Genomic DNA, 24,966 nt, shown 5'->3' on the forward strand with positions numbered 1-24,966 from the left:
CAAGAAAAGTAAAAAAAAATATGATCTCCTCTGACCTATTAATTATATGGTTGGAGTTATAACTGGAGAATTTTATCAACACCAAATAGAGCTATTTGTTTGAAGACATTTATACCAGAAGTCAACTGAATTTGGGAAAAAAACGTTCAAAGTGATCCTACTTGGTGCAAAGTCCTGCTAGGTGGCATTATTTCTAATTTCAAAAATGAACCAAAAATGTCCCAAAAAATTGGAAGCCACTTTAATGCCTGATAATAGAGAACGGTAACAAAGTGCATGATAAAAAATGTGATTGTAACCAGTGTTTGATTTTTCTGTACAGATTTATATACATCCAGTTTTATAGGTGAGAAGCTTATTCTATCAATGCTGATCAGCAATGGCTTTGTAGTTTAAAGCCTCAGAGAGAGCTGCCTAGGACCCTGAGAGATTAAACCACTTGGGCAAAATTGCAAAGCCAGGACATAGCCAAACACAGGTCTTCCTGACTAATACAGTCTTCTATGCCACCCTTTTCAAAGACATTGTAGCACATTAAGCAAATGGGATATTACATTGCAATCATGATGAAATATATGGAGGAATGTGGGAATACCTTTGTGAAATAACACTAAGCAAAAAAAAAAAGGTTCTCAGTAACTAATTACTGGAGTGAAAATGGAAAAGCAAAGTATTTTTATTGATTTGCTTATATTTAAACTCTTATGAATGCATTCTGTGCTGGAATGCATTTATGTAATTTAAGTAGTTGCAAAGCAAGTTGAATTGGTTGTATTAATGTTTTATATTAAGTTAATGGTAAATATTTTTATGAAATACATTTTATGTTGAGGACTGAAATCAATAACATAGAATCACATCCTTCTCGTGAGCTTATCTGAATAAAGAGCTCAGTCTTTTCAGGGCAAGCACTTGCTTCCATATCCTACCTATTTAATGAATTATAAGCAAAAACCTATGAGAAATCAAGAGTATTTTTGAGCAACCACTTCCTCAGTAAAGTTTCCAGGAACCATTTAATGTGACAGGAGGGAAGATGAGTCAATCCACTTTACCTCCACTATTAGGCCATCTCCGTTCTTCAGCCATCTGTATGATGGCTTGGGTTTACCACTTGCCCGGCATTCCCAGTATAAGTTGTCTTCCACAGCAGCTTCTATATCCTTTATCATCTGAACCCAGTGAGGTTTTGCTGCATCCCCGCCACCCCAAAAAAGGGAATTAATATGAGAATAAAAATTGAACATCTTATTGAGGGAAATATCCAAGATAACAAATAATGGATGAATCTAGGTATATAATATATAGATTATAATCTACTCTCACACTTCCTAACAACGCAAATATAGAGCAAGAAACCAGTTATTTCTCAAGGGTGAATCATATAACTCTTTTGAATTTATCCTAATTTAATCATTAGCAAATTATGGATGGAACTAGGTATAGAATATATAGATTATAATTTATTCTCACACTTCCTAATAACCCAAATATAGAGCAAGGAACCAGTTATTTCTCAAGAGTGATTCAAATAATCCTTTTGAATTCATCCTAATTTAATCATGTAATTTTTTAAAATGTTGAATGGTAAACTAATACTCTTATGGGTGTACACAGTGGGGCAAATCAGAGTAATCTGGTTGGAGTCACTGGGGTTTCAGCATAGTTTTTCTTCTTTCTCTTTCATTTCTGATACTTAGAAACTGGCGAGGAGGACAGGAAGCAATAAAATAAGAACTCAATGACTTTCCTAATTTCACAAGTTTTTATGTAGTAGCCATATACATACATTTTCTATACCTGAGTTGATGCCCAAAACTTGTTGCAATCATTACAGAAGAAATAAAAGAAAAGAAAAGATATAGGATCCCTCTGGATGCTTCGGTGCTCCTTTTGAATGGACAGTTGAATGATCCACTTCAAGGAGCAAGATGGAGCATCAAATCAAAGCCTGTTGATGGTTATCTAAAATTTCCTGCAAGTCCCAACAGCAAATGACATCAGAATATGGGGGAGGGGGAAAGAGAATTATCTCTTCCTTCTATGTTTCTGCTAGTCCCATAATTATTTGTTGGGTTCCATTGCATAAAATTCCCACTCATGTGGGTCTGATATTTACCAGAAGATTGATGTGCTAATACCTACATTTGATTTTCCTTCCCAAAGGTGCATTTGAACTGGGAGATCATACTGAGTGACAACTTAAAATTTGCTTCTTGAATGGCAGCAGATATCACTCTTAATTATGCACTTAGATTTAACATCCATAGGGAAGAAACTTCTATAACTCAGGAAAAATATTTCCCTCAAGTTAGAAATAACTCTTAATTAAATACAAGCCAGAGAACACTTAACTTACCTCTGTATGAATTAAAATCAAAGGAGAAATTGATAGATCAGCAGAATTTGAATGATATGATTTTCCCCCTCAAGGAGAGAGGGGGAAGAAGTAACTAATAACTTTGAACTGAGCATGCAAATCACGTAGATCATTTATCTCCTTCTTTTTCTCTTATAAAAAGTGTTTTTTTTTAAGAGAGTGCAACATGACAGAAATAATGAAAGTCACTCAATAAAAACAGAACATTGTGCCAAGTCTCAGCTTGGGCTTCAGATCCAGCCTTGCTAGGTGAGAAGGTTTACTGGCTTCACATTGCATTATGCATGTGCTGTGTACTGTGGGATCCACATTTGCATCCTGCATATGGAAAAATAGTTTATCCATTTCCTCTTAATTGCAACCAAGGGAAGATTTGTCTTTCTATTTCTATTTCATAAAATTCCTTTTTGCAAATTAAATCAAAATGAAACTGTCGCTGTACAGCTTTTGGGACAGACCGAGAAGGCTGATGTATATCTTTGTTGTTTTTGTTGGTAGTTCATTTGAAAATGGACTCTCTCCCACCTTGGACTGACTGGCACTCAGTTTTCATCATGCTCGTCATTGCAGTGTATAATAATACCACATTAATATTAAATATAATACATATATTATATGAAGCAGCATTTGAAAGACTGCTTGAAATGATGGAAATAAAGCTACTCTAATAATAGAAATAATAATAATATAATAAATATACTAAAACCACTGACATGGTAAATATAATAAATAAACCAAATGATATTAATACAGACATGGACTAATAATAAATGCATATCACTGACATTACACAGCAGCTTGGGCTTTCATTCAATAATAAGAACTCTACCTGTCTTCCTTCTTTCTCTTTTAAGTTAGCCCAGTCAGAGGTCTGACATTCCTGTATATATGGATCTATTATGGTGTTTACTGACTGTAAACTTTATAGATGATCTCATAGCTTAAGAAGTCTTTATAAAGGAAATTTTAAACAGGAAACATACCACCACTCATCTCCAGCCCCCTCTTCCACTGTCTCCTCTCTAAACCTAGGAGAACTCACACCAGGGACCATTCATTCCCTGAAGGAATCTTGGCTCTAAGGCACTGGTGATGACTTGGTGATGATAACTCTGCTTGGTGATGACATCTCCTGCAGTATTACTCTGGGAACATCCCAGCTTCACTTTCCTGCTTCTTCTGACTTTCTCCATGGCTTCCTTCCCAACCACTTGGACATCCTTTAAGCCTCTCTCCTGCCATATTAGCTTCCCCTTGTCTCCAAGCCAGGACCACCTTATCAGCTCAGCAATAGTCATTTCATAGGGAGAGACAATCAACTTCCTTTTGTCCCACTCACTATCATGATGAATTTCAAGTGTCCTACTCTGGTCTCCACATCCAGTTTCCACTATTAGAAAGTGAGCTACCTGAAGGCAGATGGTCTTTGCTTTTTTTAATTTGTATTCTTCATGGTTAGCACAATGCTTAGTTTAGTACTATGAGCATCTAATTCACGCTATTCATTCATTCATTTATTCATTCGTTCACATACCTGTTCAGCAGTCCCTCATGGCTAAATGAGGGTAGCTAGGTGGGAAAGTGTTGGACTTGGAGTTCAAAACTATCCTCAGACACTTACTGGCTTGGTGACCCTGGACAAGTCACTTAAACCCTGTTAGTCACAGTTTCTTCCTCAGTAAAAAGAGATGGCTAAGGAAATGGCGAACCACTTCAGTATCTTTACCAGGAAAACCCAAAATGAGATCATGAAGAATTGGACATGACCACACATGTCTAAACAGGGCTCTTCCTTGGACCTAGCCAAATGCCTTGGGTTTGTTTATGTTCTATCTTCTTCGATAGAAGCATCTGAGTCATTATCTAAGGCAAGCCATTAAGTTAAAACTGATGAATGATCTCTTTTTCTAAAATTTTCTTAATGGATTATTTATCATTATCATTTTCTTGCTGCTCAGGGGATTCAATTAACTTTCTTACAGGCAATGAATGGGTGACAAACTGTTAAAGAACTCTGTGACTTTCTGGTGCTCTTCTATACACTTATAAGATTCTCAATTGGAATAGATGTTCATCTATCTTATAAGATGCCCATCTATCTTATAATATGTGGGTTTTTGGAACCCCAAAGCTTCTCAGTAATCTTAACGTCATAACTAGTCTACTTCTCTCAGAATTCTTCTGAGCTAAGTTAACAGTTAGTGGGGTAAACCTTCTTCAGTTTCTCTCCCATTGGTAAAATGGATTGAGTTTTTTGGTAACAAAATTCTTTTTCATCCTTTGAGTCTCCAAAGCACAAAGTAATCAGTAGACAGAATTCATGCTCAAACATTAGTAAATATGAAATAAAATCTGTAGTGCCATTTCTAGTGGCGTTGTAGTCATAAACTAAATAACTTACATCCTCCACTGAGATTTGTGTTCAGTGTTTAATGTTCCCAAATAGTTTATCAATGTTCACTGGAAACATCACTATGATTCTGCTCCTTAGGCACGCTCTCTCTCTTTCTGTCTCTGTCTGTCTGTCTATCTCAGCCTCTCTCTCTGTGTCTCTGTATCTGTCGCTCCTTCCTGCCTCTGCCTCTCTCTCTCTCTCTCTCAACAGTTCCTGGACATAGTAAGCACTCAACAAATGCTTACTGATTGACTAGCATACCTTCATTATAAGGATATGTAGTTCTTGTTTACTTAATAATAACAATGATGACAATAATAATAACAACAATAATTTTATGTTCCAGGCACTGAACTGATTACAATTATAATGTCATTGGATCCTCTCAACAACCCTGGTAGTTCTCTCCATTTACAGTTGAGGAAAGTGCCTAGGATCATGCCAACTAGTAAGTATCTGAAGCTTGATTTGAATTCAGGTCTTCTGACTCTAGGCCCTACCCATTCTGCAATCTATCTGCCCTAATAATTATCAGAGTTATGGTTCCCTTCAGTGATATTCTTTCAAAGTCCCTACTCTGTTCATGATTAATTTTGGCAGGAAATTAAACAATGAAAATAATCACAATATTAATAATACTACTAATAATAACAGAGTTCAATTTATATAGAACTTAAAGGTTTATGAAATTTGTTACGTGAACTATCTCAATGGATCAATTCCTCTGTCATAATACATCAGCAACTGTGGAATTTTTTATTTATTTCAGCTTAGATAGGTCTGTGTATATCTGGTAAAATGCCTTGTTACCATTAAATTGTATTTAATTATTATTATATGTTATATATCACTAATATGTTATATATAATTTTTAAAATGAAATATAAATAAATAAAGAAAATGTTTTTACTTTCTCTTTCCAGAGATAAAAAGTCTGTAAAGATGATTTCTAAAGGTTTGCTAGTGTTTATATTCTCCAAGTGTCCTTGCTACAAGAGTTGGTGGTACTTTTCTTTTTTAGGCAACACACACAAACTTCACCCTTCCCGGAAACATCTGTAATCATTGTGAGCTAATAAAATCTGATCCATATTAGCTCCAGGGTCCTCTTCTGAATCATATGTCTGAAGTCATCATGTTGAGCTCTCACAGTCATAACATACTGAGCTTTGGGGAACATCAACTGCTTCTCAATATATGTAGAGGCACCGATAATTCTGTACAGTACACACAGTTGCAAACTCTAATCTCTGCCATCCTATCAACATTTCGCCATCTTTCCTCAGCTATTTGTTCCCTTTGCCTATCTTCCACAGAAAACTGAGCCAGAAAGTGTTGGTATAAAGAATGGAGGTTCACAAATGACACTGGCATGCAGATGGCCCAGCCTCTCAGCTCTATTTCTATTCAGCAGTGACTGTACCCCTTGAGTACTCCTTAGTATAAATTTTCTTCCTTCCTTAGGTAGTGTTAGAGTCAATAGAGTGGGTGGTAGCCTTTGAGACAGAACATCATCATCCTTGTTAGTTATCTATAGCTAGTGATGACTCACTCCATAATTAGCCAGTGTTGTCACCTGTCACTAGTTCAAATATAAGTGAATGGCTAGTTATCCATTCAAATCCAAATCTTCCATATAGGGTGTCTTTGAATTTTTTGATGATAGTTTCAACTTCAAAGGTAAGAACCTCAGTATATATATATACATACAAGATAGTGGGTTTTCTTGTCACTAGGTCCTGTTTTGGTCAAGGCATTTGGTTTCTGATGATTGTTACTCTCTCTGTGCAATATTTCTCACAAGCCTCTCAAGCTAATATGTGAATGGAAAAGCAAAAGCTTGAGTCATTCTATATAGGTCTAAACTGCTCTATATGTGAGACTGCATTTCTTTAAACGTTTGTTCAATTATTTTTATCTATCCAACAAGCTCCAAGTGATTTCAAAGAGTTTACCGTGCATTGACATTCTCTGACCTGTTTCTGATTCCCTTAAATCATATATTCATAAGATCATTCATTGTTTCTAGCAAGTCCTGTAAGCTCTATATCTCAGGGGTGGAGGCAAAATCTCTCTTTAATCTTGGAGGCTCTTTGGAGTTCGTCACTTTAGAACAGATTATTTTATTTATACAGGCAATGACCCTTCTTAGCTGAGAACTCTGTGGCCCACATCCTTTTTTTCAATATTTGCAAAACTATTCCTTGTCAATCAACTGTTTCAGACCAACTTATCTAGGTGATCTAATAACTTTATAATATTTGTGTTCTTCCAGGGTCATTCCAAAGACAATAAGGCCATTTAGATCACAAATCTTTCCAAATAATTCATGTGTCCACCTATTTTTTCCATCAGCCTTTAGAAAGTAGCAGGTACCCCTGAGTTACCTTGAGGCATATTCACAAACTGGTCAAAATCCATTTAAGAAGATAAATAAAGTCTCTCTCTCTCTCTCTCTCTCTCTCTCTCTCTCTCTCTCTCTCTCTCTCTCTCTCTCTCTCTCTCTCTCTCTTTCTCTCTCTCTCTTATCTATCTTCATCTGTCTCTGTCTCTCTCCTACAGAAATCTGATTAGTCTGAGACTACATAAATCCAACAACAAAACCCATGAAATTCTGAATTGTTCACATAATTATGCAGAGCACTATAGTATTCCCATATTTTGCAAAATTTTGCTATGGAGGATGCTACAAGGTAAAATTGTGCATGTATTAGAATATACTGGGTTAACATGCTGTATAGGATGAGCAAGTAGACATAGGCAAGTCCCAACTTTAACCCAGAAATGTCTCTTTGGATAAACACAAGTCACTCAGACAAGAATTCTGTTACATCAGAAGGTGTTAGCTGTAGATGATATCCTACCTGGGGACAGCTACCAGGGACTTTCTCCAATAGAAAAAAAAATGAAGAGCACCTAAATATAACTGTACAGCCATAGAACTTTCATGTTAAGGAGGTGGGACAAACAACTCTGAGAGCTCCATATTCATGATAGCTCCTTCTACCTACTATAGCAAGGGAAAATTAAAGTATAGATCAAGAAAAAAACGTGTTGCAACTTGTCCTTTAGGCATCTTAAGTGTGAGACTAAGTCCAGGGACTGGGATTCAGCCATTCCAAAAGGCTGTGGAAGAGAGAAAAATGATTTTCCTAATGGGTAGCTCTGCCTTATATTCTCATTTCTTTTTTTTTTAATCACTCTTGAGAGCTCTTCCAACTTTTACTGTTGTCTCCCCAAATTGCTTTGAATGTTTTATACATACAAATAAACACACATACAAAGATATCACATAGGTAAATATATTCCCTTGGGGAAAACAGCATTTACCTATACATATATTTATTTGGATAAATGTATATTTGCTTACATGAATATATTTGCATGTGTATATATGTTCAAATGCTTATATAAGTAAATATATATATATAGGCTTATAAGAACTTATATATGGATATATAGGAATGTAGATATGGTATACATAGCAATATGCTGTGTGTATATAATAATCTATGTAGCCATATAGAGATAAGCATATATGTAGATGTCATTTTCCCAGAGATAATGGAAGAACTTTAAGGCAGAGTCCCTCCCTCTCTCGTTCTCCCTCTACCCCTCCTTCTCCATCTCCCTCTCCCTCTCCTTCTCTCCCTGTTTCTCTCTCTTTCCCCTTCTCTCTCTCTCTCTCTCTCTCTCTCTCTCTCTCTCTCTCTCTCTCTCTCTCTCTCTCTCTCTCTTTCTTTTTCAGAGAAAAGCAGACACGTAATAACAACTTTCTTAGATTAGACTTGATACTAATCAACATTTGTGGAAGATCTTTGCTGATTTCTAAGTCATGTACCCAGCAGCTGGGTACATGTTCATTGGGTAGCATGGAACACTCTAGCAGAACGGGAATACTAGGAGGGATTCCTTCCTTTGTCTCTCTGCACATTGTCCCTTCCTGGGTTAGAGGGTAGGAAGTCTTCAGAAGAAAAGGTCATAAATAATGAATTTTGAGCATGAGGTAAGTATAACAAATGTTGCCTTCGGGCACAAAACTGGCAGTCATTGGTGAGATCAGGTAAGCAGGAAGTCTGGGACATCAATTCCAATGCAAGGCTGTTGCTGGGGGGACTCTCTAAGGGGCTGGGAGGATACAGCGGAGAAGAAATTTTCCCAATCCACCATCTGCTAGTTTCCTGTTTTAATTATTCTTGTTAACTAGGTGCTAAGCCCTGTTGTTTCTAAGCTGATGAAGGCTGTAAAGGCGTTCAGATTTGACAACCTCCAAATATGGATGCCATTAACCCCTCTTGTGTTATAGCACGACTCAGGGGATGCTTGGTGGTCTCTTCTCTATAACTACATAGCAGGTGTCTGGATGAAGGCTACTTCTGTTTTTTTATTTTTAATGAGAAGAGGGATGTTTTCAAGACTTGTTAATTGACATATGAGATATCAAGGCAAGGAGCTGATTGACATTTATAAATTATTAAAGGATTGGACATGAAGTTACTAATTCCTGGAAAATAAGGCATCTTTTTTTAAGTCTGTATATAAGACTCTAAATGATCATCATAGTGCAAATATCAATAATATGGAAATAGGTCTCAATCAATGACACATGTAAAACCCAGTGGAATTGCATATTGGGCTTGGGAAGAGGGGAGGGAAAGAACTTGAGTCTTGTAACCATAGAAAAACATTCTAAATTAACTAATTAAATAAAATTCCCCCAAAAAATGTCTGTATATAATCTAGAAGTTTTGGAAATGTTGTTCAGGGAGGCACATATTTCTGGCAGTGTTGCTTAATGAATAGGGTTATGGATTTGTTCTCAGATGTTCCAATTTCAACTTAGACATTTGTTGTATGAACTACTGAAAGTCACTGACCCTCTCAGAGACTCAGTTTCCTTTTCTGTAAAGTGTACATAATAGTAAGGGATTGCATATCATAGTAGATAGAAAGCTGTCCTTAGAGTATGTGTACAAGTAGGATGCTTGACATATACTGGCTAAGTGGCCATGACAAGTCACTTTACTCCTAAAGAGCCCCAGGCAACTTTCTAAGCTTATAAACCTCAAAGCAGTTTCCTCTACATTAGAAGAGGAAGCTTTCTCCTTGGGAATTCTAAATATCAATGAAATCATAGTGATGATTCAAGTAATACAAAACAACATACCAAAAGGAATGGTAACAGCTTTCCTACACAGGTGTAAATATCAAATGAAATAATTTTTGAAAAGCACTTTATGAACTTTAAAGTGCCACGTAAATTTCCGCTGCCCTCCTTGGCACCATCATCCTAGTAATTACCCCTATATGACCACAATCCTGCAGAGATCCATAATTTCCTATTGAAGTCATGATTTATCCCCCGATTCAACCTTTTACACCTGGCAATCTCAGGTATTCCTCATAAAAATGCTGCCGATCATCAAAATTCTCATCACAATCTAGCTCAACTCTACCAAAGGCAGTTGCATCGAATAAGATTTGCCTTTCCGACAAACCAGCAGCCCCAATGGGCTCGCCATGCTTCTTAGTGACGTAGAGAGATTTACTTTGGTCGCATTGAATCCTTTTGCACCTGAACTTAGCAACTGAGTTAAGGTAAAGCATATGTTTATATACCCTAATTCAATTCTTCCATATAGACTTGAGGGATGTGTGTGTGCAGGCGCACGCGTGCCCATGTACACATATGCTCACGCAACAGAAGGGTTTTGAAAAAAATATTCTTGAAACAAAGACATTTACATAAATAGAATCTAAATAAGGATGACATCATCCTTGTTGTTCCCAAACCAAACAACTTATTGAATAAATTTGTTTACAGTTGAAAGACATAAAACAATACTAAAAACACTTCTTTGGAATACCACACAGCCCGAAGGCATTCCACACAAGAGCATGGCTTATTCTAATGGAAGGAATGTTATATTTTCCTGAATTCTCTTCTTCCCCCTTCATAAAGATGACAAAGAAACACAGAAATATATAAAAGGGAGTTCACACTTTAAAGATCACTAAAAACTTTTTCATATAAAATAAAGAGAAAAATTCCTATCTGATCAGAATCTAAAGAAGGTTTCTATTGAGATTCATCCTACTCTTCAAATGCCCAGAATAAAACAGAGTAGGAGTTATTTTTAAATCAAGAGAATATACTGCAAGCATACCAATAAATTAGATTATCCTCTCTTAACTACAAATTATATATATGCATATATATATATATCCAATTAAGACTCACCCACAGACACAGAAACCATATACATTGGTGATAAGAATAGTAAGAGACTGTAGAAATCTTTTAGCTCATTCTTATAATTCATGATTAAAAAACTTGTCCAGAGAAATTAGCTTGTAGAAGGCCACTTACCATAGTAAGTGAGACGTCCTCTAGCAATATTTTTTCCCCTTGAATTTTCAGCAATACATTCATATAAACCAGTATCTTCCTGCTGGAAATTTGGGATTTCTAGCATGCCATTTGATTTTCTCATTTTAATTTTACTAGAAAACGGTAATCCATCACTTCTTCTCCAGTTGATCTGAGGCACTGGACTAAAAAGTAGAATTTGGTATTATTTGCAACTTCTGAAATCAATGATCAGGAGCATTTTATGTGAAATAAGCATATCTTATTTGAAGAATAAGAAAACTGTCTTTTGTACTCAAATGAAACACTTCTGGTATCAAGTATAAGGACAAAGATTTAAATTATATTTTCATAAGTTAATAAGAAGTTTATAAGAAAATTTGTTCATTTGAGAAATAATTTCTAAGATATAGAAAATATGAAAGTAAAAGAATTCCATGCATAAGTATCTAAAATATATAAAGTGAATGAAAATACAAAAGAAAATATGAAGAGCCATTGAAGCTCTCAAAATCAGATCATTATATTAACTTTCTGCAAAGTGCTCTTTCAGTTTAAAATAATATACATATATTATACAATATATACATATATAATATAATATACATATATTATATATAATATGCTATACATATTTTTTGTTTTGATTGTTTCATAACTCTTCTCCTTTGGATCTATGTAAATGCATATTTATTAACAAATAAAAATCAAAGTTCAAAAACTTCCAAAGCAGCATCTTGACCATTCACTGAGATAAGATCTTTCTGACTAGATAAATGGTAAATTCCATCAAAAATACTTACTTCCCAAGAGCAAAACATTCCAACTTTACTGTTGAACCCTTGGCTGCTGGAAGAGTTTCTGGAAACTGAACTTCTATTTTGGGTTCATATTCACCCATCACACCTGAAAATCCATAATGCAAAGTTAGTATTATTAAAACTCTTTCTTATATTATTTTAAATTTTTATGAGTTCATACAAAATGTGAATGACATTTTATATTATAACTGAAGCTCTTTGAGAATAGTCACTATTTTTAAATTTCTGTTTTGTACTGTAGATGCCCAGGATACTGCCTTTCATTAGCATTGGTGCTTGAAAAATATGCATTGAATTGAATGTTAGATTGATAGAGGAGATAGATAAAATAGATCGCCAGATGAGAGATATAGATAGCTAAATAATATAAATATATAGATAGATTATATAGATAGATTGAAAGATGATATTGATATATATATATATATGATAACTGATCATGAGATAAATAGAAAGGCAGATATAATTGCTGCTCTCTATTCTTTCTCCAGTAAATCTGAAGTGTGACAACTAAAAAGATTAGGGAAAAACAAAAATAACATTTTTGTTCCAGCTAAAAACATCTTAAGAGGGTATTTTTGGAAAAGAGTCTAATTTTTCAGGTCAATTATGTGTCATTTCATTGACTCAAGGAATAATGGATTTAGAATAGGAAGAAGGCTCAGAGGTTATCGAGCCCATTCCTTTCATTGAATAGATTAGGAAACTGAGGATATGAGAATGTAATTGTCTTGCCCCAAATCACATAGTGGACATGTGGCTGTAAACCAGGATCTGAACCCAAGTCATCTGATTACAGATCTAATTTTTTCCCTTCTGAATCATGCTTTCTATCACTTCTCAGCCTTTTGGCTAAGGTCAAGTGAATCATGCTTTTTCTGATTTGAGTATTCATAATTTAGCATAAATCTAATTTTAACATTATTTTTATTACTATATAATTTTTATTATCATTTTCTGATATTTTGTCACATACATGCTGCCCATTCCTCCACCCTCTGTCTGATCCCCATGAGGTAGTATGATAAATGTTACATATGTGTTATCATATAATATATATTTCAATGTTCATCATGTTGTAAAAGAAGATATATATCATTCACACTAGGGGAAAAACATGAAGGAATCATAAATCTAATTTAAAAAAGCAGTTTGGAGGAAATTATTGTTCTTAAATTTCCCATGAGAAGGGAGCTTTAAAAACTCATATTTCCTTTTTTTTAAGTAATCTCAAAATATAAACATTTGTCATGACATCTCAAGTGGCAAGCAACAATGACTAATTGTCAATGATCAAATTAAACTATAGACATATGAAAAAAAAAACTGTCCACATTCTTTTTTATCTAGTATTATTTTTTTATGTGTCAATCATTAAGGCATGAAAATATTTGTTCATCAAAATATTGATCTTCAAAATATGATTGTTAAATGATTGATTAAACAGATGTGCTTGCTCTAGTGAAATTTAATCCACAACCTGAAAGATTTAAAAGTTGCCCAAAGAGGGTGGAAGACATAGCTTACACAACAGTGATTTGGGAATGCATTTACTTATTTGGGAGATCCAACTCATGCCAACAGCAAGGACATCTATGAATGTTTTGTTAGGAAGAATGCTGGTTTTCAAACTGAGAAGAATTTAACTCAGTTTATGCTTGATTCTGAGAACTTGCATGAATTTGATTGTCAGTCTAATACTTTGGAAAATAGTATTATCATCCATGAAATGAAGATTATTGGACTAGATGACTTGAGCTCCATTTTAGCACTAAATCCATAATCTTTGATGTTGGTTCTCTCTGCATTAATGTATATCATCCTTCTCCTTCTTCCTCCTCTAACCAATCACATCCCAGACAGACAGAACTCCCCCCCCCTCCAAAAGAACTTTTTTGGTCTATATGCTTTTCCACTTAGGAAATACCACAGGTCTTATTTCTAGACTAGACAAAAAAAAATCCGTTTCTCATTTTGTTTTCTATTTATTTAAAAAAAAATTTGCCCAGAATTACACTTTTAAAACATAAACCTACCGTCTGTGCGTAACACCAAAGGAGTAGGAGAACCTAGTACTCTGTTGTTTGTAACAGTACTAGTCACAACACAGGTGTAATTTCCCACATCAGATGGTTCCACTTTGGCTATGTACAGGTGTCCTGTCTCCTGAGAAACAAATCGCCGGCTATCTTCTTGCACAAATGATGGGTATTCATTGAAGATCCAAGCATACGAAAGCTCTAATTTTTATTATGGAGCAGAAAAAAAAAAGTGAATACAATGAATGAAAAATGCTTGAATATTTGTGGAGTCTATACAGCTAAGCAGAAGGGGTAGATGAGTTTTCTTTTTGCCAATGAATATAGTATAGCTACCACATAGTCCTTTACACAGGAGCAGATATCTTTAAATGTTTTTATTATAAATTGAACAATCATTGACAAACACAGGTATTTCAATCTAGACAAATAAGAGCTTTATAAATCACACTCTGACCTGTTGAATATCAATGTTTTTTATTTTTAATGTATATTAGAATGGTGAAAAATGGTGGTTTTATATACTTTTCTGAATATTTTTGTTTTCTAATGTGAATTTCAAATTTTGCTAATGTCATCCTTGTGTTTGGGCTTTTTTGTTTTTTGTCCCTATCATTAATCAGTTCTTCTTCCTCCTCCCATATTTTAAGCTTCAGAGACAAGCTCTGCTCTCTGAGACAGTGACCAACAGGCAAGTGCCCAATCTGCCACCTTTCATCTCTGATGAGTCAGAGTGTGTCACACAGAAACAAGCACATGGAAATGGTGTATGACAGATTGTGGATGTCATCCCCTTCCCTTTCCCTTGAACTTTGTCATTCTCTAAACTTCCTGATTATAGCCATCATCTTCCCAACACTTAAGTTTATAATGTGTCCATCACTGTCAATTTATCCATTTTCCTCATGCCAATATAGCCAATGTGGTATCAAATCTTGTCATCTCTCCTTCCACACATTTTCAATCTGCTTCCACTTCTCTATTCAAATAGCCAGCACACTAGTAGAGCCCTCATCACCTCTTCCTTGTCTTATTGTAATAGCCTCCTAGTTGGTCTCCCAGCCTGAAGTCTTTCCTTTCTCCAACTCATCCTCTATGTATACAGATATAGATTTTTCTCTATAATTTTATATATAGATTTTCCTATAGAAATTCCTCTATAGATTTTCCTAAAATTCATTGGCTCTCCACTGACACTAGATAGATGACAGATAGACAAAGAGACAGAAAGAGAGATGATAGACATAAATATACATAAATAAGTAGACAGAACATTATTGAGATTATTAAGTACCAGACAGGGGCAGTTAGATGACACAAAAGATAAGATCAGGAAGACTCATCTAGCATTCTGTGACTGAGGGCAAGTCACTTAACCCTGTTTGCCTCAGTTTTCTCATCTATAAAATAAACTAGAGGAGGAAATGGCAAACCATTCCATTATGTTTAGGGTCATGAAGAGTCAGACAGTACTGAAATGACTGAGTAGTGAATAACAACAACCCTAGAATGTCAAAATATGGTGGAATTTTCAGTTTGGACTTCCCACCCCCCCCCCCACTCCAAACTCTTCTCTCCTAAAAAACCCTCAACAACAGATAGGCAGAGTTTATTGCACTGAAGAAGTAATATTATCATGACCGTATGTCTTATAACAAGGATTTTATTTCTGATAATATTCATGATCAAGTTCAGAAATAACCTTTTTTTTTTGTATTTCACCATGAGTCTAGTCTAACTTTAATTTTCATTTTGGGAATAATTTCTCTCAATTACAATAAGTACAAACTTCCATCCTTTGGAGGTAAAAACAATTCAGTGATACACGATTTTGCAAATTTTTAAGATTTTAGGAAACAATGTTAACACTACTAGAGTTAAATTAACCTGAAATAAATCTAGAACATCAATAGGTATTAGTTTCAGTCTTCAAAGTAAAATATATGTGTGTTTGAAAGAGAGCGAGAATTTTTCTATAAATTTTAATAAACTAAAAGGGACAATACAAATGATAGTATTTTATAAATATGCTTTTATATTATAAGTATGCATACATACACTTATACAAGTTCAAATTTACAAAGCTTTCCTTAACTTTAGTATATCACTAGACCATTTATTAATATTGTCTTAATGTTCTACTTAATATTTCCAGTGGCACATTAATATTTAAATATGGAGAATACTTTTTTTTAAAGTAAAGACTTATATGATTTAAAACCCCAGTCCAAGATGACTACTGAAATCCTGCTTTTTCAGAAATAACTTGATGAATTACACTATTCCTTTAGGCTTATTCTTTGTAGAGTCACTTAAGAACAAGGGTAACTAATTTAACATGAAATATGTCACTCTGGAGATACATAATGTATCTGGAGATACATTAATACAAGTACTAGTGACATTTAAGAGGCTACTTTGGCTCCATTATAAAACTTCATTCTGAAGAGGAGTTAATCCTTTTAAAGACTTCATGAAGAAATTCTAATAAATAAGATTTACCTATTTGTTAGCTCTATCATCATTATGAAAACAGTTTGAGGTTATAACTAGGCAAAATGTAAACAAGGAAAAATGCAAGGTGAATATAGATGAAAATTGTTAAAAAAACCAACCATAGAAACTTGAGCATTAATTAGCCAGTATGAATTTTTAATCAGTCAACAAGTGTTTATTAAACAACTCCATGCCAGGTACAAAATTCTCTCATTCTCTCCCTCTCTCTCTCTCTCTCCCTCTCTCTCTCTCTCTCTCTCCCTCTCTCTCTCTCTCTCTCTCTCTCTCTCTCTCTCTCTCTCTCTCTCTCTCTCTCTCCCTCTCTCTCTCTCTCTCTCTCTCTCTGACTTGTCTGGGATCACAAAGCCATACATGTCAAAAGTAGGATACGAATCCCATGTTCTTTTATTTTCCTTTTTTTCTGGCTTTGTGGTCATATCTCTATTTACTACTCCATGCCAGCTGTCTCTCAATACATATAGAAATTGATCATCTGTATCTATATAGCATCTCTTTCTATATTTATAATACCATCTATTTATCTTTATTTAGATATTTAGAGAGACAGATAGTCTAATAAATACCCATAGCCACTTACAATTAGGTTGGCCATTGGAGGTTTATTTGCAAGTTGATTATTTGGATCTTGGGATGAATTTTCAAGAACAATGTTACAAATAAAGAATGTTTCTGTAGGCCAACCTAAAGAACCTTATTACTCAGAATAGAGTTGAACTTCATTACTAGAATGAACTAAGTAATAGCTATCAAGAAGAAAATTGTCTCCCTTTTTCCCCAAGTACTGAGCTGGCCATAGATGGCTTTTGACTTTCCTCCATTTGTATTCCCTTCCTACTTTCTAACGCCTTCTGTTATACTCCCAATGTCCTTAAACTACTTAAAATCCTTCTCTGGGGAATCTCTGCTGGCTCAGCCTAAATCTCATTGCTCTCCTCTTCAGAGTATTTACATTTCAGAACTTATTCAGATCAAAATTCTTCTTCCTTAAATGCATCTTATTATAGCTAGATATTAGAAGGAAAGCAATAGACAAATTAATTCATACTCCACTAAATAATTGATTAACTTTCTTAGGGTTATTTGTATATTTGCAAGAGGAAAATTACTAACTCAAATACAGCTTTAACTGGTGAATTGCAGGCATTAACGAGATGAGGTTAAACAAAACAAGGTAGCAGTAGGATATGTGGGGGCAAAGTTCTGTTCTAACAGACTTGCCTGGCAATCTGGCTCTTGGTCAAGTTCCCTAAGCTGTACAGCTTCAGCTCCTCTGTCTATTTCTAAGTTCACAAATTGTCTAATAATGAAAATTTCATAAGGTTTCTTGACAGTCACATCAGGGACTCCACTGAAAAAGAGCTTAGAGCATAGAATTAGGTGGAAGGATCTCAAAGGCCATATACGCCCCCTCTCTTCCCTTAAAGGTTGAGAGAATGAGGCATTCACAAGTTAAATGACTGGCTCAAGGGGTATTGGCAGTGATACTAGGGGTTATTGGCATGGAATTTGCACCAGAACCCTCTGATTCCAGAGCCAATGCTCATTGAAAATACCAAAAGAGAACATTTTAAAGTATCCATTGTTTGGAAGTTGTCAACAACATTTAAAAATCCTGGCAAATAAACTGGTTATGAATCACTAGAGCTTCTACATAATAAAGACAAAAAGATAAGTATAGAATTAAATGAAATCTTTTAAAATATTTTTATCCAATTATATGCAAAAACAATTTTTAACATCACTTATTTTTAAATGTTGAATTGCAAATTTGTTTTCTCCTTCCTTACCTTCCCTCCATAGTGAGACCAGAAAGAATTTGATGTAGACTATACATGTGCAGTCATGCAAAATATATTTTCATATTAGTCATCTTATGAGAAAAACAGATTTAAAAAAAAACAAGAAAAATAAAGATAATGTGAAAAAGTTTTTCCCATCTGTATTTAGACTCCATCAGTTCTTCCTCTGGTGGTAGACAGAACATAACTTCTTCAGGATTGTCTTGGATCATTATGTTATAAGTCATTCATAGTTGATCATTATGCATTATATCTGTCACTGTGTACAATGTTCTCCTGATTCTGCTCACTTCACTTTACATCAGTTTATGTAAGCCTTTCATGTTTTTCTGAAAGTATCCTGCTTATCAGTTCTTACAGCACAATAGTATTCAATCTCAAATCATATAACAAATCTTATTCAGCCATTCCCCAATGGATGGACATCCCCTCAATTTCCAAATCTTTACCACTACAAAAGAGCTGTTATACATTATTTTTTGAACATGTAGGTTCTTTTCTTTCTTTTTCTTTCTTTTTAAATTTTTTTCCTTCCTTCCTTCTTTTTAGGAAACAGACTTAGTAGAGGTATTGACATGTAAAATATGCAGAGTTTTATATTCCTTTTGACTATTTCCAAACTGCTTTCCAGAATAGTTGGATTAATTTTCAATTCCACCAATGATTCATTATTGTCCCAATTACCCCACGTCTCCTCCAACATTTGTCATGTTACTTTTCTTTCATAGAAGTCATTCACATAGGTGTGCAGTGATACCTCACAGTTGTTTTGATTTGCATTTCTCTAATCAATAGTAACTTAGAGCAGTTATTCATATGAAGCATTATATTCAATTTTGCTAAGTAATTCAGGGATGTAATCCTAATTCATTTGTTCCCAGAATATAATATTCCAAACCCTCCCATCTTTAAATGTAGAAGCTGCTAAATTTTTGTGATCATGGTTGTGGCTCCAAGATATTTGAATCTTTTTTTCTGACTGCTTCAAATATTTTCTTCTTAATCTGGGAGCACTGGGACTTGGTATAATATCTCTGGGAGTTTTCATTTTGAAATCTCTTTTAGGAAGTGACACGTGTTTCTTTCAATTTGTATTTTACCTTGTCCTTTTAGAATATCAACATAGTTTTCCTTGATAATGTACTGAAATAAGAAGCCTTTTTAAAGAAAAATCATGACTTTCAGGTAATTTTCTATTATTACTTCTTGATCTATTTTTCCAAACCAGTTGTTTATTTAAAGAGATAGTTAAAAAAAAGAGATAGTTCCTATTTTCTTCCATTTTTTATTATTTCATTTTGTGTGATTGTCTTTTGATGTCTCATGAATCATTAGCTTCCTCTTTTCTAATTCTAATTTTTAAGGATTTAATTACTTCAGTGAACTTTGGTACCTCCATTCCCATTTGGTTAATACTACTTTTTGGTGAGTTCTTTAGTGACTTTCTACATCTCCTTTTAAATTGTTTTCAAATTATATGTAATAAGAATTTTCCACATACATTTTCCAAAATTATGACATCTAAATTATATCATTTTCTCCCTACCTTCCCCCTCCATGAGAAAGTAAGCATTTTGATCTGGATTATAAATGTATTATCACACAAAACATATTTCCACATCTGTCATGTTGTAAGAGAATATCAATATGAAAACAGAACTGAAAAATAAGAACTCACAAAATAAAATGAAATGAAAAATAGTATACCTAGACCTGAAGATAATAGTATTTATCATTATAAGTTCTACAGGATTGTTCTGGATCATTGTATCAATGAGAATAGCTATGTTTTTCACAGGTGATCATTATACAATATTGCTATTACAATGTGTAATGTTCTGGTTCTTCTCACTTTACCCTGTATCAGTTCATGTAGATTTTTCTGGATATTTCTGAAATAATCCTGCTTATCATTTTTTATTGCTTTATTGTATTCCATCACAATCATGTATCACAATTTGTTCAGCTATTAGCCATTTTGTAGATCTTTTTCCATTTGGCCAGTTCTTTTTTAGAAGTTCTTCTCTTAGATGGATTTTGGTGCCTCTTTTACCATTTGGTTATTCTGATGTTTAGGTGTTATTTTCTCCATTTTTGTATGTGTGTAGCTCCTTAAGCTATTGACTCTTCCCCCCCCCCCCACCCCCAAGATTTGCTTGTATCAGTCATTTCTTTTCCCTTCTACCTCTGTAATTTTTAAGATTCTTTTTTTAGCTTTTCCAAAAAAGTCTTTTTTGGGATTGAGATTAATTTGTGTGGTTTTTTTTTGAAACTTTATTGTAGCTCTTTTGACATTGTTGTATTATTCTGAGTTTATGTGTTGACCTTCCCTGATACCATAGTAACTTTCTATGATCAGGTTCATTTTGGTTGTCTTTGTTGTTGTTGTTGTTGTTGTTGTTGTTTTCATTTTTTTCCTGCTTATTTCTTGACTTTAATTTTATGTTAAAGGTAGGTTCTACTCCCAGTGCTTGTAGGATGAATCTTAAGATTCAGATTTCTTTTTTTGTGCTGCCTTTTTCAGAGCTAGTTTTGGGACTTGTAAGTTTTCAATTGTTCCAAGGTGGGATGATCTAAGGAGAGGTTTGTTCCTTTGTGTTTTGGACTGTGCTTTGTTCTGTTAGTTGCCAGAAACACTCTTTTCCACCCCTGGACTGTAATCAGAGTACAGGCTTCTGCTATTGTTCCTCTTTACCTTGGGACTGCAGACTAGAACCACATATGGGCAATGCAGCGAAGTCCAACACCTAGTTCCAGCAAAGAGTCTCCAATAATCTCCTTCTAAAAAATTGTCCAATCCCCTTCCTATCCATGAGCTGAGAGCTCCTTAGTGCATAGTCAGATTCAGGTCACTCCAAAGGCCTCTTGCTGGTTTGCAGGGTGTGGCCTGAGCTGATTGTCCACAATTCTCATCTCAATAAAACAGACCTTTCCTGCTAGTCTTCTTAGTGTGTTGTGTTCCATATACTTTTACTGTTTTTTGTCCCTTCATAATTTATTCTGAGGTATTAGTTTAATGCTATCTAGAGGGGAATTTGGGGATTTCAAATTAATAAAATGTCTTTGTTCTACCATTTTGGATTTCCTCTCTCCTCATTCCAATTCAATAAATTCTAGGACAAACAGTCAATCTGTGCCAAAAAAAGGAAAAATGTACAACTACTGAATTGGAAGGACAAAAAGAGTGGTTGAGAAATAATGAGTCAATCCATGGAAAACTTGGGTACAGGGAGAAGGAGTAACTTAGGTCCTTAACAGTCTCTCATCTCCTTCACCCACCCCAACCACTGTTATATGCATTCAGGTGAGTAACAAGCACTCATTAAGCTCTTACAATATGCCAGCACTGTGCTTTTTTGATCCTTACAACAACCCTGGGAAGTAGGTACATATATAAGTATGTGTATGTGTGTGTACACATAAACACATGTACAGAAACATATATCTATATATGTGTATATATACATCTACACATTTGCAAATGTGCATAAATCTATTACTCCTCCTCTCTCCCTTCTCTCTCTCTCTCTCTCTCTCTCTCTCTCTCTCTCTCTCTCTCTCTCTCTCTGTCTGTCTCTTCACCCCCCCCCCTCCTTTTCTCTCTCTGAAGGCAGAACCTGCTCTGAGTCCTGAAGGAAGTAAGAATTTTTTTTCCAATTTAAGACAGAGGGAGAGAATTCCAGACACTGAAAAAAGCCACATCAAAGGAATCAAGATGGATGTGATAGATGTGTCAGGTAGGGGAAAAGGTCCTTTGGAATATAACATGTTGGAAAGGGAATAATATATAAAGAAGCTGGACAATTCCAACCCTTTCATTTTATATCTAAGGATATCTTATAGGAGTGGGGCTGAAATGTCAGATTCTTTTTATAATGTAGCTAAGGGTAACTACCTGGATTTAAGGTGGGAGCATAGAAACAAATACTTTGATTGTTATATTTTTACCCATTTTACTGTATGTTACTGGTATCAGTAAATTTAGAAATTAATGAACTATCCATGCAGTGGCAAGCTGGATAAAATGCCTTACTTCATGCCTTATTTCCTATTAATAACTAGGAATCCCTTGACCCCTTGCCTACATTTTTGTGTGGCAACATGATCTGAGAAAATAAGTAAAACAAGAAAGGAAATGGAAGATAAGACAAAATGGATCATCAGCCTTTTTTGAAGATAAGCTAAAGTAATAAGATGTCTTTTTACATATCATTAGAGATTGTTTAGAAGAACCATCTCATTTTACATAAGAGGAAACTGAGTCTTAAAGAGGACCAGTGATTTGTTCAATATTAGATAGTTGGGTAGTGGAAGAATCAGAGTGGTAATTTAGCATCTTCCCAATGTATGTTTGTTTTTATAAAATGACATGTACTTTTTTGTGCATGTGTATATTTGCATAAATACACATAGACACATATAGATTATATATGCAAGAGACAGTGTGGTGGCTAGAGACCTGGTCTTGAACTCAATAAGATCTAGATTCAAGCCTTGCCTCCATGATATGGACACTGTTACCATGGGTTAGTTATTTCTTTTTTCATGTGTTCCCAAGCACTCTAAGAGTTTAAGTTGCAGATGTGCCAAGGTGAATTTGTAAAGAAATTTTTTCCCTTAAGACCTCCCTCTGATGATAAAATCACAGGTCTAGCACAAACTAGTCTAAAAAATAAGAAAGAAATTTTATATACATAGATAGATAATCATTGTTTCCTTCGATAGAATGTAAACTCCTTGAGAGCAGAGATGCCTTCGCTTTTTTCTTTGTATCCCCAGCACCCATCATAGTCCCAGTCACATAATATGTGCTTAATATATACTTGTTGGGTAATTGATTATAGAAATGAAACTCTTCCAACTAAATTATTGCCCCCACCAGTACTATTTTTGGAGCTGAGCTCCATGCCAGGTACAAAAACATACTGGTAGGCAAACTCATATCTCGCTCTGCCAAAATCCTCTTGTGTTGGCTTTTAAAAAAGGACATTTCAATAATACCTGTTCCACACCTAATAAAATGTTTGTTTTAGTATGGGATTGTAAATATATGCCAAACCATACTTTTAAGTAGAGTTCTTTCCTCCTTCATCAGACTGAACTGTGGGCATTTTTTTAAAGTGACTTCAGTGGTAGTAAATAATATTTTACTTTTAAGTGTAGTTCAGGTGAAGGTAAAGAATTGTACAGCTCATGGGAGTGCTAATTGGAGCCAATTATAATTTGATTGACCTGCCTTGCTATTAAAATGGCATGTAAAATTTATACTGCCCTTGCAAAATGGAAATTTTTTTCCTTAGCACATAGTAGCTACAGGATGCTCATACTTTAACGAATTCAAAGGTAGTGATTTGATTTGATTTTTTTTTTTGGATGCAATTCCCAAATCTACTCTTGGGAGCCAATTCTGGAGGGAAGGTTTTCAGCCTGACAAATGATACAAGAACTCACACTGTATGAGGAAGGTGGTAGAGAAATTGTTAAAATATTTATGGTCTAGTGAATTAAAGAAGAGCATCCAAATGCAATGGCCCTACCTAATTAAGTCTAATTTTAAAAAATGAAAATTTAAACTCTTTCCTTTGGCAATGTCACAGAATCTCTAGTCTCTTTGAATTATAGTTTATATAATAATAAAACTACGTCAACTGCCTATTTCCATTGGTAAATAAGAAAAAATATGTCAGGTGTAGAAGTTTCAATTCTTTCAAGTCACTAGGGACTCATTTGCTAAATGCATCAAATGATTCCTCAGGGGGTCTGGGAGGGTAAATGATTCTCTAAAGAAAATTTACTTCTCAAGTGTAATTGAAATAGAAATAAAAATACAATTTGATGAAAGAGATCTTGCCCCGGACTTTTAACCTCTTCTGAATTTTCTTTCACACAGCTAAATAAATCAAAATGCAATAAGGAGCATGACTTACAGTGTTGAAATAAACAAAATCTCCACAAAACAACTTGACCTTTAAAATATTCTGGGCATCTGAATATTTTATCATGGTTTCTGTCTGAAATAAACAGAAAACATAAACACTCCCGTGAGGAAATCAATCATCAAAAGTAAGCTGGTCTGTTAGACCTTGAGGGATTGGTTGGAGCTGTCTCTATTCTGAAGGCACTAAAGAATCCTCAGGAAACTTGTCAGTGGGGCCCAAATTGTGCCAAACAAATACAAATTTGGAGAGTTTTATTGGAAAAATGAGATGAGTTATAATCACAAAGCAGCATTAGGCTATTTCAAGAACTTCTGTTTACTCAATATAAAAGAAAGACACCTGAATATGACCTCAGGGAAAGCCCTGCTCTATTGACCCTGGATTCTTGAAGTTATGTCAGAGAAGCATGGAATTCTGTAAGACTTGTTAAGTTGAAAAAGCTTAATTAAGGTTTTTGGGATTTTATGTGGCCATAGATTGAAGCCTCCATGTCCTGAGTTCTAGTTTTCCTTGTGCCATCCAGGCATGCCTTTCTTCTGTAAAAACAATAGGGAGTTCAGGAACTCAACATCCAGATAAAAAATCTTTCCCAGTTTTTTTTTCATAGCTCCCCAATAATTTTATCAGAGGAGATTATACCCAAGACTCTACTCCCATGCATGTAGGATTAGCAGACTACAAAACTAGAATTAGAGGGGACCTCCAG

The 24,966-nt window shown here is 34.7% G+C and overlaps 1 protein-coding gene across 2 annotated transcripts in view; it reads right to left on the reverse strand.

The window, feature by feature from the left end:
• CNTN3 (contactin 3) overlaps positions 1–24,966 on the reverse strand; it is a 453,041-nt gene that overhangs the window by 83,061 nt on the left and 345,014 nt on the right. For both annotated transcript variants that reach the window (XM_001373601.5, XM_056804435.1), the window contains 4 exons: positions 14,003–14,206; positions 11,949–12,051; positions 11,146–11,330; positions 1,056–1,192 (listed from right to left, as the gene is read on the reverse strand). In XM_001373601.5, coding sequence (XP_001373638.4) covers positions 1,056–1,192; positions 11,146–11,330; positions 11,949–12,051; positions 14,003–14,206 — 629 coding nt within the window. The remainder of the gene's footprint in view (positions 1–1,055; positions 1,193–11,145; positions 11,331–11,948; positions 12,052–14,002; positions 14,207–24,966) is intronic.

Source organism: Monodelphis domestica, chromosome 7 (assembly GCF_027887165.1).
Source record: "Monodelphis domestica isolate mMonDom1 chromosome 7, mMonDom1.pri, whole genome shotgun sequence".
NCBI classification, from domain to species: Eukaryota; Metazoa; Chordata; class Mammalia; order Didelphimorphia; family Didelphidae; genus Monodelphis; species Monodelphis domestica.